Source organism: Chiloscyllium punctatum, chromosome 19 (genome assembly GCF_047496795.1).
Source record: "Chiloscyllium punctatum isolate Juve2018m chromosome 19, sChiPun1.3, whole genome shotgun sequence".
NCBI classification, from domain to species: domain Eukaryota; kingdom Metazoa; phylum Chordata; class Chondrichthyes; order Orectolobiformes; family Hemiscylliidae; genus Chiloscyllium; species Chiloscyllium punctatum.
In genome coordinates, this window is record NC_092757.1 from 75,510,816 (window position 1) to 75,525,330 (window position 14,515).

Sequence of the window (14,515 nt, forward strand, 5' to 3'; positions counted from 1 at the left end):
GTTTTACATTTCTCATCTTCTCAAAACTTAATGGATAGTATTTCTTACAAAGTCATTTGTATTACAGAAACACTTTCAGACATGAAAATTTAAGGTAAACCATGAAAACATTGATAATGCTCAAATAAAACCTGCGTCAGTCACTTTTTAAAGATGATAGCTTGATAACATTCCTTCTACACAAAAATATAGTTATAACATTGAAATCTACATTGACATAAATCAGTTTACTTTCACAGGTTTATATGTTGTGAGATTTTGACTGCAAACCATTATATTTGTCATTATTACTCCACCGAGTTTGACTGCAACTTAAGGATGCAGAATAAGATGAAAGCCTTAAAATTTGCGAGTTTGCCATGGCTTCGCCATAGTCACTATCCTGAGCCTCACACCCGACCAAAACAACTGAAGAAACCTTGAGCTGAAGTATACCAGACATTGGCTAGGTGTCAATTTTGGAAGTTTCATGAAGAGCTTCCCCCCATAAGCCTTAGTTTTCTCATGCTACCCTCCTAAATTGCCCTCATTACAGTGTAACAAACCCCTCTGACATCCCACTTGTCACTTTCTCCCAGTTGCCACAGGCAGAAGCACTGGCCAACAATGGGACCACACATGATTCTGATTGCTGACACCATCTTTATAGCCTAGCCATGTGCCCAGTCAATTGTTAGTGACCACACAGTTCCTGCTAAGTGACCTGGACATGTCAAACAGAAGGAAACTGGCACGTCACTTTGCTGACAGGGATCTGGAGGTTCTGGTGATGGCAGTCATGTTGAGGAATGGGCAATTGTTAGCAATTCATGTCAGTAATGTTCAGTGTCTAGGTTCTACATAGCACATGGGAAAATGGGAAACTGCTTATCAGTAAGGTGAAATGTTAGAATAATCAAGATGTTAATTAATGTAAAAAAGTCTCTTGTCACTTACTAGTGGGAATCATTCAACACTTGGATGGAAAAACAGAACTTTTTGTTCTTAACATCACAAATCTTCTTAAATGGCACAAATCTCCTTCCCATCAATCCCACTATGGTTTTCTTATCCTTCTTGCCATACCAACAGTGTTCTGTCCGGAAACATTCTATTCCACAGAATTTGATAAGAACCTCACCCTTTCTACCCCAATAGCACTATCAGAAATCCCTTAAAAATTAAACTTTTCTCAACAAGGTGTTACTGTATTGTTAACAGCAATGTGAGTAATAAGTAGTGCTATATAACAGATGTGACACTCACAACGTAGCACTGATAATTTTTTCTATTGTGTATAATGATTAAACTTTCTAAACTATATTTAATTACATTTTTATTTTCAAATGTTTATTCATGATGTTTCAGTTTCTATCTTGATTCTGTGCATATTTTCCAATCATTATTTCACTCTTCAAGGATTTAAAAACATTGGATTGATTAATATTTTATTATTTCATGGTTTGTAGCTCATGGAAAATCTTTAAATCAATTGAACTTTTAAACAACTTGATGACATTATTCCTCGTGTTTGCATATGCTGAAAATAGCCCAATGCTCGGAATTCTCATTGAGAAATAGTACAAACAATTGTATCTCAAGAGAGACAAGATTTGCGCCACTGAGATTGCCAAATCTTGCAGTGCAGCTTTCTTCAAGGCCAACATAAATGGTGGACCAATAATGATTTGTTATTTTATTATATTAACATGAAATCTCAACTTTGCTAAGGATCACATATCTTCAACACAAGTAGTGGCATGGTTCAGCATACTGCTATGCTTTGACATTCTGGCTTAGTTACTTACAGCTATGCTCCCGAGGGGATTTTTGGCCTTCTCTGAAAAGTTTTAAGTAAATATTTTTAACAAAACAGGGTAAGTCTTGAACAAACAACTCAAGAAGGCATGATATTGGCCAATCATGGAGCAATCTGGTCAGGGCAAAATTATCAACTGCAAGTTTAAATTTCCTGCATAAATATGGCAAATGTCTTTATATAGGGACTTGCACAGCATCAGGTGGTGCATCAGAGGTGCAAATTTAGGCAGAAATCTAGGCCATTAATTATAATTCCCAATAAATGAAACTTTTAATGAAATTTCAAATCATAGCTAAAATATTGTTATATTTTCATAGATAGACATTAATTCTAACAAATACATTGAATGAGTACAACATTTCCCACACAGTTTATTTTAAATGGACTGTTGAGAAAATAATGTCAATACAATATAAGATTTTAATATTAACTTCAAAGACTTGAAACCATGTCACATGTAGATTTCAGCTATTGTCTGTTACCAAGGGAACTCCGTCAACATCTCCATGAGGAGATGAATTAATGATTCCCCATGACCTCAAAGGAAGAAAGAGGAGAAAGACAAAGGAATTCCTCAGCCTAATATCATTCAACCGGTCATTCCCCGTATAAACAGTGTCTCAATTTATTCTTAATTTCCTTTCATGATTCATAATTTCCTGATGCCAGTGGAATAAGCAATCCCTGCTTCATGATGTTTGGGCCTTTTGCATATCCAGATCTTACGTTACACATAAAACAACAAATTCAAGCGGTGATAAAAATGTAACTACAAACGTAAAACCCGAAAAGAAAAACAGCATTTATCTAAGGCTGTATAAACTAATATGTTAGGTTAAATTAGAGTCCAAAGTACTTACATCTTTGCCCCGTAATTGCTCTTCTGTTAACTGAACCTCAATTAGTGGCCGGACAGTAGTGAATAGTTTCCACCACGGCCAGTTCTTGACCCCTTTGTTCTTTTTAATGTTTTTCTGGACACAACGAATAGCTAGTTCTTGAACCTAAAAAGTTAATTGATTAGCTTTAATCAAACTGGTTGGTCATATCATCTTAAAGCCAAGATCAATTTAACTAAAATACTTCTAAGATAAACTTCTCCGAAAAGGGAAGTCAAAACCTTTCTGTAATTACAATACAAATTGGATTTATTCTAGTGTACCATGCCATGCAAAATACCATTTACCAAGCTGGAATTCCATATTTAAGCTATGCTGAGGTATTATTCATGACTGCTACTATAAAGTTCTAATGTTGCATCTACATGTGACAGATTAAACTCAACATACAAAATATGAGGTGATACATTTTGGTGGGAAGAATGAGGAAATACAAAACAAGCTAAATAACAGAATCATAGAGTCACCAGAAGACAAGAAGGCCAGCCAGCTAAGTCCATGCCAACTTTCTGATGTCCAATCCAGCCAATTCATTACCTTTGCTTGTACCTGTAGTTCTGGAGGTTCATTTTCCTCAAGTTTCTATCCATTTCTGTTATCAACACATTCATTCTAGATCATTACTGCTCACTTCGTTAAAAAAAACACTTGTTCCTCACTCCCTGCACTGCTTGTTCAAATGTTTATGTGTCACACATCTGTATTCCATCAGCTATCAGGAACAGCTTTCCTTTGATGGTCTCATCCAAATCGGACATAATTTTGTACACTTCGATTAGATCTTCACTCAAACACTTTTCCTCCAAAAAGAACAATTCTAGTTTCTCCAAACTAATCCTGTCACAAAACACCCTCTTCACCTGGAATAATTTGGGGAGGCAATAGCCTAGTGGTATTAATGCTCACTATTAATTCAAAGAATCAGATAATACTTTGGGGACCTTGGTTCATATCTTGCCATGGCAGATGAGGGAACTTAAATTGAATAAAAATCTGGAATTAAAAGTCTAATGAATCATGAAACCATTACCAATCGTCAGAAAAACCCAGCTGGTTTACTAATGTCCTTCAGGCAAGAAATTGTCATGCTTACGTGGTCTGGCCAACATGTGACACCATACCGATAGCAATGTGGTTGATTCTTAACTAACTTCTGGTAATTAAAAATTGGACAATAAATGCTGGCCTAGCCAGTAATGCCCATGTCCAGTGAATAAATATAAAATAAATTGTGGGAAATTTCCTTGGCGCTCTCTCAGGACCTCCACAACCTTGACAAAGTATTAGAGTGGACGAACAATGACATTGTGATGCTGTTCACAAACCTTTAAACGTAGCTAGGCCAGATAACAAAACAATTACTAAACTAAAAGTGGTTCTGGGGTTTATAAATAGAAGCACGGAGTACAACAGCCAGGAGGTTATACTGAAGCTCTGTAAAACACTTTTTCACTCACAATTGTATCCAATTCTAGGTACCACACTTTATAGGAAAGATGTGAAGCTTTGGCAAGTGTATGAGAGATTTACGAGGAAGGCCCCATGGACGAAGGATTACAGTTACTTCAGAAAAGCCTGCTCAGACTTGATGGACCAAATAGCCTCCACCTTGCTGTACAATTGTATAGTTTAAAGTGAAAAATGACAAATACATAAAGCATGTTTAGAATGAATTCTTCATTAGTTTTATGAAGCTTTGACAAACATCATACCTTTCTCTTCTTGAAATATTGTCTTGCAAGGTATCCTCTGCAAGCTGCCTGGAAGAGTGTGATATTTCTTCTAGTCTGTTCATCCCTTTGTTCTTCCAACTTAATCAGAGCTCCTGCTCTGAAAAACACCTGAGGCAAACAAAATGTAAAACAATTACATCGAATTGCATCTGAAACACACTCAAAGATTTGTCTTCTTTAACTAACTAGAGAGCCAGAGTTACAAGCTTGGATATCAATTTAGTTAGTGCAAAACACAATTAACTTTTTAAAGCCAACAAGAGTTTCCATTCCAATTCTAGCTTTCTGTAATTCTAACATTCAAACGAAACCTGGTTTCCAATACTTTCAAATTGCCAGTGACATCACTTAAATACTATATCATGGAAGCTAAAATGTAAAATTGTTTGAGTAAAAAAAAAATCAAATGAAATACTTAAAAGGTGTTTAGTTCATTACAAGGCAATTTAACATACTGAAACTCACTTAAATTGTATTCATGTCAGAAACAATTATATTTACCATATAATTCAATGAATGACACAACAGCTCGAGAAAAATTACTTTGCGCTCTATTGGACAAAACCCAGCCACGAGTCTTTTATTTGATTTTCATTGATTATGAAACTAATGTTTCTTGTAAAAATAGGACTCCCAGGAAACTGTGCTAAGTTCCTATCTTTGGAGCAAGGACACTGGACTTTAAGTTCCACCTGCTTCAGAGGTGTGTAGTAACATCTCTGAAAAGGTTGATCAGAAAAATACCTATCCTGGAATAAGTGTTAAATATCAATCTGCTTAATGATCAACTTACTTATTTGCATCTTCTAAAACTGAATTTTAAAAACACGTTAATTCTTATTCCCTGTTTGAAGCCATCAGATGAAAGCTTAACTCATATTTAAAAATGTACACATTCATTGACCACTCACTCAAGTCAATTCAATGTAAGCAGTTTATAGTAAATTTCTTGAAATTAAATTTGTGAAAAGATCAGTTAGGACTACTTAACTGATCAACTCCAGATATAATGACATCCATTTCAACATGACATTAATAATTTAGAAATGAGATTAGGAGAAATTTCCTTACGCAACAGGCTATAGATGCGCATCAATTACTATGTTTAAGTTTGAAGATAAAAAGGTTTTGAACTTCAAGAAACTCAAGTGGTTTGGGAAGCAATAGTAAAGTGGAATTGAGGGTGCTACACCCAGAATTGTCACAAAAGTTTAAACGACTTTAAAAGATATACAACATCCCCCAATTTGTGGGGGGGGGGAATCAGACCCAGGTGCCTATCAGACCCAGGTTGACAGAAAGCATGAACCAGGTTTCTGTATTTAAGAATTATTACTTATTACAACTAGATTCTCACTACAGATAAGCAATTATGAACTGTTGATATATAAAACTCCACTAATTAAAATTCCAACCCTCTTATAAACTCCCCTCTATACAGAAGCAGACTAGGGAAAATCAAACCTGGGTACTTTGGACCGAGGGAAAGACTAGGAAGGCAATTCAGTGGTCCTTGTTTGTAATGTTTGGTGAGATGATCCATGTACCAATTGGAATGCTACTTCTCGACATTCCTTCTCCAAAAACTTTCATCTGACTAGCTTTACTAGCTTTTAAGGTGTGCAGCAATCCCTTTTTTACATAAAGGGTTCTTTTCCCACTTCACAATCAAAACTAAAGAAGATACAGTCTTTACTTGGGGTATCAGTCATGATCATATTGAAATGACGCAGCAATTTCAAAGTTCTACTGCTTTTATTTATTATATTTTTCTATGGAGCAAATGCAGATAAACTGAGTTGAAACACAGATTAGCCACCTATTGGGATAGCAAACCAGCCTTGGAAGGGTGAATAACCTTCTCTTGTGGTTGTGTTCCCATGGGAGTAACTTGTTTTCTAAACTTATAACGCTGTTATGTTACCAGCTTTTGCACAAGTCATATCCAAGACTGAAACCTTGTTTGACAGATTACTTTTTTTTAGTTACAGTAGTGATTAGTCATTGAAGTGAACAGAGCTGAGTGGGACGGTGCTGCAGAGATGGTTCAGTATGATTTGGATAAATCAAGTGAGTAGGAAAATGCATGGCAGATGATGTATAATGCAGATGAATGAAGAAGTTATCCATTTTGGTAGCAAAAACAGGAAGGCAGATTATTATCTGAATGGCACAGATTGGGAAAGGGAGAGGGACAAACACACCCGAATGTTCTTGTTCACCAGTCGCTAAAAGTAGTCATGCAGGTGCAGCAGGTGGTGAATGCAGCAAATGTGAGAGGACACCTGAGAGGATGAGAGTACAGGAATAGGGATGACTTGCAGCAATTGTGCAGGGCCTTGGTGAGACCACACCTGGAGTATTGTGCACAATTTGGTCTCCTCATCAGAGGAAAGATGATCTGCATGTGGAGGTATGAAATAACTGTTTACCAGACTGATTTTTGGGATGGCAGGATTGGCTTATGAAAAGAGACTGATAAGTTAGGGCGATGTAAGAATGAGAGGGGATCATGGAGAAACCTATAAAATTCTAACAGGACTAGAAAGGGTAAATGCAGAAAGGATGTTCTAAATGACTAGGCAGTCCCAAACCATGGATCTGCTGACATTAACTTTTCCAAACATGAATAAATCTGCAAGCCTATACTTTCTCAGTTCTATTAACTTGCAGATTTCCACCAAATTTCATTTTGAACTTTCACAAACTGAAATCTTCTATCAAGGTGACTGGCTTTCCCTGAACTCCTGCTGAAGAGAAACTAAAACTGGCTTCTGAACTCAACTCTGATGATTTCTAAGTAAAAGTAAGGACTGCAGATGCTGGAGATTAGAGTTGAGAGTATGGTGCTGGAAAAGCACACCAGGTCAGGCAGCATCCAAGGAGCAGGAAAATTGATGTATCAGGCAAAAGCCCTTCATCAGGATGACTTCTAAGCTGAACTGAAAAATTGCTTTTTGAACGCAATTCCTGATTCTTATGAACTGAAAACAAAGCTAATGGCCTTGCACGTATTTAGCTTATGTAACATAAACTCAACAGTATAAACATCTCTTTATTTACCACTACAGGTATCTACACTCACATGGCTTGTGAGCACTTTTAGATTTAGGTCACTGCTCCAGAATGACTTGCTGATTTTGTTTTATTTAAAAAACCTTCAGAGCAGTAACTCACTTTCATCTGCATCTCTTTTTAAAATAATCCACATTCCAAAAATGTTAATATTTTATACAACTTTCATTACAAACAAGGAATAAACAGTACAGCACAGGAACAGGCCCTTCAACCCTCCATGCCTGCGGTGACACATTTTGCCCTTCCATACCAAAACTGTCTTCACTTACAGGATCAGTATCCTACTGTTCCCTTCCTATTCATGTATTTGTCCAAGTACTTCATGAATGCTGCTATTGTGTCTGCTTCCACCATTTTTGTGGCAATGCATGCCAGGTACTCACCACCCTTTGTGTGAAAAATGTGCCTCACATATGTGTTTTAAACTACACACTGAACTACCCCCAACCCTCCCATCCTCACCCTGGCACCTTGGACTTGTGTCCCCTAGTACATGACCCCTCCACCCTGGAGAAAAGGCCTCATATTTCCCACTCTCTCTATTCCATTCACAATCTTGTAAACTTCTATCAAGTTGCCCTTCAACCTCCTGCATTCCAGCGAAAACAAACCCAGTCTGTTCAATCTTTCTTCATAGCTAAAATTCCCTATACCACACTTTTCTGTGCCCTCTCAAAAGCACTCACAGCCTGGTGACCAGAACTGCATGCAATATTCCAAGTGTGGCTTAACTAAAGTTCTATAAAGCTGCAGCATAACTTATCTATCCTGATGTCAATGCCCTTTCCTATGAAGGCAGGCATGCCAGAGGCCTGTTTTACTACATTACCTGTGCTGCCACCTTCAGGTGATCTGTGGACCTGCACACCCAGATCTTTCTGCATATCAAAAGTGTTCTGCCATTCACTGTATAATTTGCACCAGTAATTGACCTTCCAAAATGAATTACCTCACATTTGTCTGGATTAAACGCCATCTGTCATTTTTCTGTCCATGCCTCCAACGGATCTATATCCTGCTGTATCCTTTGACAATCCTCTTCACTATCTGCAAATTCACCAATCAAGTCTGCAAACTTACCAGGTTTTCCTCCAAATCATTTATACAGACCATGAACAACAGAGGTCCCAGCACTGATCTCTGTGGACACCACTAGTCACAACCCTCCATTCTGAAAAGTAGCCTTCCACACCTATCCTTGGTCTTCTATGACTAAACCAGTTCTGCATACATCTTGTCAACTCACCCAGATACCATGTGACTTCACCTTTTGTACCAGTCTGCCATGAAGGACCTTCTCAAAGGCTTAACGAGGTCCACAGAGGACATCAACCACCTTTCCCTCAATTATCTTCATCACCTCCTCAAAACCTCGATAAAGTCAGTGAGGCATGACCTCCACCACACAAAAACCATGTTGCCTATCAATAATAAGCTTGTTTGCTTCTAAATGGGTATAGATCTTATCTTTGAGAATCTTTTCCAATAATTTCCCTACCACCAACATATGAGGCTCACCAGCTTGTAATTTCCTGTATTATCCATGCTACCCTGCTTAAATAATGGAATAAGATTGGCTATTCTCTGGTCTTCTGGGACCTTAACTGTGGCCAAAGAGAATTCAAACTTGTTTGTCAATGCTCCAGCAATTGGTTTTCTTGCTTCCCTCAATATTCTGGGATAGATTCCATTGGGACCCTGCGACTTACCTACCTTGACACATTTTTAAGAAGCACAATGCCTCTTTCTTTTTAACAGCAGTATGGCTTAGAAATTTGACACATCCTTCCCAGAGATCATCCTCCACCAAAGTATTTGTTTACAATCTCACCTACTTCTTCTGGCTTCACACATAGATTCCCTCCTTTGTCCTGGAGTGGGTCAACCCTTTGCCTGGTTCCTCTCTTGCTAAGGCTTAGTCAATTCTCATCCTCCTAGACCTTATGCATGCTTCCTTTTTCTTTTTGACCAAGGTCATAATAGCTTGATCATCCAAGATTTATGTAACTTGCCATACCTATCCTTTATTCTTGCAGGAATGTGACACTCCTGAAAGCTTATCAATTGCCATTTTAAATACTCCCACGTCTGATGCGAATTTACCCTCACACAGCCGTCCCCAATCATAATTCTCCATTTCCTGCCTATGTCACAAAGCTGATCCCTTTTTCTAAGAGCTGCCCCTTTCCTCAAGGATACCCTGTCCTTGATTTTTTTCAGAGGGGCCATAAAACAATCCAAGCTCCAAATCAACTGATTTGGTACAGAGATAAAAGGGTATTGGGGTGCCTTTCTGTTTGTATGTAAACAGATGAGTCTTTAGGACAAAGCTTTTATGTTTTAAAAGATCTACAAACAAATCAAATCAAAATCAATGGGACACCCATGGGATCACCAATATCAGGACTCTTAGCAGAAGCACTGATGCAGAGACTAGAATGGAATAGCTTTCCCCACGATCCAACCCAAACTTTGGGTCTGCTACGTGGATGACACCTTTGTCATGATGAAATGGAACAAATTAGAGGAAACCTACAATAACATTAACATCCTTACTGGCATAAATTTCACTAAAGAAAACAACAAACTCCCCTTCCTAGATGTCACAGTGGAACGAACAGTCAATGGAGAACTGCAGACCAGCGTCTACAAGAAAGCAATACACACAGACCAGATACTCAACTACAGGAGCAATCATTCCAACACACCACAGAAATGGAGCTGCATCAGGACATTTAAACAGGCCCCAACATACCTTGAGCACCCAGGAACTATAAGCAGAAGGAAAATACCTATATCGTGTATTCAAGAACAGGCACCCGATAAACACAGTCCACTGATTACATAAACACAAACCCAGACAAATAGACAACATGCCCAGAGATTCTAGCCACACTACCATACATCAAAAACATCTCAGATGACTACCAGACTACTCTGACCTCTTGGCATCATGGTAGCCCACAAATCTACCAACACACAAACAGCTATTGATGAATCTAAACCAACAACCAGCAAATCAAATGTCATATACAAAATACTCTGCAAGGACTGCAACAAACATTACATCGGACAGACAGGCAGAAAACTAGCCACCAGGATACACAAGCACCAACTAGCCCCCAAAAGATGTGACCAGCTATCACTGGTATTCTTACACACAGACTAAGGAGGACACCACTTCGATTGGGACAACACATTCATCCCAGGACAGGCTAAACAGAGACATGCACAGGAATTCCTTCAGGCCTGACATTGAGACTGGAACTCCATCAATATATATATCGATTTGGACCCCCTTTACCAACCTCTGAGAAAAAGAACCAGGAAATGATATCACCCACCTTAACAGACCAAGGCATACAAAAAGAAAGCAGGACAGAACACCAGCGCTTCAATGGAGGCTCACTGACTATGTTGCTTAGCATGGTGATGAAACATCTGAGAGCAAACCTACCAGTTCAGTGAGCAAACTTACAACCTGAACCTCAACCTGAGCTATAAATCTTCTCAAAAATTACAATTTTAAAAGTCTCCATGAGATCCTCCCTCACTCATCTGAATTCTAGCCTTTGGGAGGCCTATAGTATACATGCTTTCTGAACTCAACTCTGGTGATTTCTGAGCAGAACTGAACTATTGCTTTTGAACTGAATTTCTTATTCCTCTGAACTGAACTGAAGACGAAGTTAATGGTCTTGCACATGTTTCGCTTAGCTATCATAAGCTAAATGGTATAAACACCTCTATTTACCACAAATACAATACAAATCTATCCACATTAGATTTGTGGAAAAAGCGGGTTGTTTTGCAATGCTTATTTATTACTGAACAGGAAATAAAATATGTTCATTCAATTAAATGTATTAACTTATTCCATTGATCTTTCTTATTTTTCTCATTCTGAAGCTCTAGCTATTCAACAGAAGGTGTGTACTGTAATCTCCAAAACCATTCAACTATTAAAGTTACACAATTTATGTGAAATAAACTTGAAACTAATTAAAGCCACAGGATACAAAATATTTCAACTATCTGGTTTGAAAAGATTTCAGCCTATCTAATTAAAATTCAAAAAGAACAGTACATAGCAATAAAAATTGAAGAACATTACCATTCTGTCACCAATTCCTCTCCTATTAAAATTCCTGGATAGAAGGATTAACCTCCTGTAACAAAATCCAATTAACGTGCTCTCGTCTGGTTCATATAAATGAACCATGACTTTACACAGTGATGATCTTTTCTCCTTAAATACTTATGAATTTAAAACTTGGTGAGTGGGATTGGTAGTAAAGTAGCACCATTGTTTTCATGAGGATTTAAAAGGTCAAAAACTGCACTAGATTATAAAGGATCTGAATGTTTTCCACCAAGTCATGTGCTGCATTTTAAGCATCATAACAAATATTATTCTCAAAAAGAGTGGACTATCATCTATGGTTGACAAAATGGATTCAATGGTAAATTGCTGACTGTGTTTAGTTAATCAATCACAAAGGTATCACTATTTTTAGGTATCAGATGTTTAATCATTAAAAATTTAGGTTATATTCATATTTGTCTGTAAAACATGTATTATGTAGACTTGATAACACCCATTAAATGTGGACATCTTAGACTGTTATGTACCAGACACCGACAGAAATTGTAGATTTTGAAAATTGAAATATCTAGTAATTGTTCATAAATTTTTGTCATATCCATGTAGTTCAGAATGCATAACCTTACAATTAAACACTTCAAAATTGTTGCCAGTAATTTTTACAATTTGCATTAAACTCATTTGAATGTTGCTCATCTAGATGGCCCAATTTATTGTAGCAAAACTGTCACATTAAATGGCTTCAAATGAAATTAAAACTTGTTCAAAATTAAGTTGATAAGATTCTGCGTCACCTTTTACATCCTATATCTTTGACTATTACAGTATTCATTTTGAACGAGGTCTATGGTGTGTAGCAAGTGTAAGTAAATAAATCTATAACTGAAAATTATAAATAAATTTGTAAAATGTCTGGATGCAATATAAAGTGCAACTATATTACTAAACTTGACATACTGAGGTAGGTTCTATTTCCCCCTTCCTGCCAGCAAAGAATGTGATTCAACAACCTGACAACTGCAATGGGAGGCCCTGTCCATTTTGATGGCCATGCCTCTCTGGCATAGGGCTATTGGTCAAAAATAAGCAAATTAGCTCTAGGCCACCAGATTATCAACCAGAACTTTGACCAGGAGGCCAGCTAGTAAATGATTTTGGGGGAATCCCAGTGCTATAATGGTTCAGATTGTTTCTATAGAGCATGGGAAAGCATTTAAAATATATTTAAATTAACCACTGGGCTCTTCAACAGGACTACTAGCTGTTTCTGGGTGTAGATGTGCATGGTTTTGCTCTATTCAGTACTGCTCTAACACAGTACCCAATATCTGGAACACAAATAGATCAACACAACAGAACTTAAGTGAACGACAGAGAAGGCTTCCAGTGCCGAATGACCTACTTCTACTCCCAATTCATAAATATGCTCACTTTAAAGGCATTCTTCTTATAAGGTACACAATCTCAATGGTTCAAGAAACTGATAAAATTTAACTTGGTTATTTTCTAAACACCACACTATAATTTTGAACAATTTCAGTAAACATTAAACGAGCATGTTTATGTATAGCAAAATGAAGTCATATTTGCAACTCCAATGTCTTTCAAGTGCAATTTCCAGATTAAATGTGGTCGTGTCCCTACTTCTGGGACAGGAGACTTGAGTTCAAGGCCCAAAGTTTCTAGCTCCACCTGCTTCAGCGTTGCATCATAACATGCCTGTTGTTAACAGGTTGATTAAAAAATATTTTAAAGGTGGTCTTGTGGCTCTGTGGCTTTCCTCCTCTGAGCCAAGAGGCCTTGCTCAAGTCCTACCTTCTCTAGAAGTGCGTCTTAACACTGCTGAACAGGTTGTATAGAAAATTCTAAAATTTATTCAAATGATGCTTACCATGCTCAAAAGTTTAGTAAACACCATGTTAAAAAGAAATAGTCATGTAGATTTCTGCAAAAATGATTTATTTTGTACTATGCACATCAATTCCATGTATAAAAACATGTCTGAGCCACTGATTACATTTTATAAATAATACTTATTTTAAAACAAAAAATTCACTCAAGGGATGAAAGTATTGGTGGTTGGGCCAGCACTAATTACCCATCCCTAATTGCCCTTGAGAAGATGGCAGTGAGCTGTCTTCTTGAACCATTGCAGTCTGTGTGCTGTAGGTAGACCCACATGCTATTTGGCAGGGAATTGTTTGGTGGAGAAGAGTGCGACCCAGCAACAGTGAAAGACTAGTGATATATTTTCAAGCCAGGATGAGGAGTGGCTTGGAGGGGAACTTGCAGGGATGGTTTCAAGGTACTAACAAACTTTGGTGAATTTCTGCAGTGCATCTTGTAGATCATATGCAATGCTGCTACTAAGCATCATTGTGGATGCTTGTAGATGAAGTGCCAATCAAGCTTCTAGAGCTGTACTCATCCATCTGAAATATTCCATCATGCTCCTGATTTGCAGATGAAGGACAGGCTTTGGAGAGTCAGGTGGTGAGTTATTCACTGCAAGATTCCTAGCCTCTGACCTGCTCTTGCAGCCACGGCTAGTACAGTTCAGTTTTTGGTCAACAAAAACCACATTGTTGAGAATGGAGAATTCAGTGATGGTAAGGCCATTGATTATGTGGGCGTGATGGTTAGATGGTTTCGTATTGGAGATGGTCATTGCCTGGCATTTGTATGTTGTAATATTACTTGCCACTTTTCAGGACAAGCCTGGATGTTGTCCAAGTCTTGCTGCATCTGGTCATGAACTGCTTCAGAAACTGAGTTGTCATGTATGTTGTACACTCAGCAAACATCCCCACTTCTGACCTTATGGATGGAGTGAACGCTGCTGATGAAACAGCTGATAATGGTTGGGCCTAGGATGCTACCCTGAGGAACTTCTGCAGAG

The 14,515-nt window shown here is 37.8% G+C and overlaps 1 protein-coding gene across 20 annotated transcripts in view; it reads right to left on the minus strand.

The window, feature by feature from the left end:
• The window catches only part of myo18ab (myosin XVIIIA b), a 289,512-nt gene that overhangs the window by 86,484 nt on the left and 188,513 nt on the right, over positions 1-14,515 (minus strand). For all 20 annotated transcript variants that reach the window (XM_072589711.1, XM_072589710.1, XM_072589709.1 and 17 more), the window contains 2 exons: positions 4,413-4,541; positions 2,662-2,805 (listed from right to left, as the gene is read on the minus strand). In XM_072589711.1, the coding sequence (XP_072445812.1) occupies positions 2,662-2,805; positions 4,413-4,541 (273 nt within the window). The remainder of the gene's footprint in view (positions 1-2,661; positions 2,806-4,412; positions 4,542-14,515) is intronic.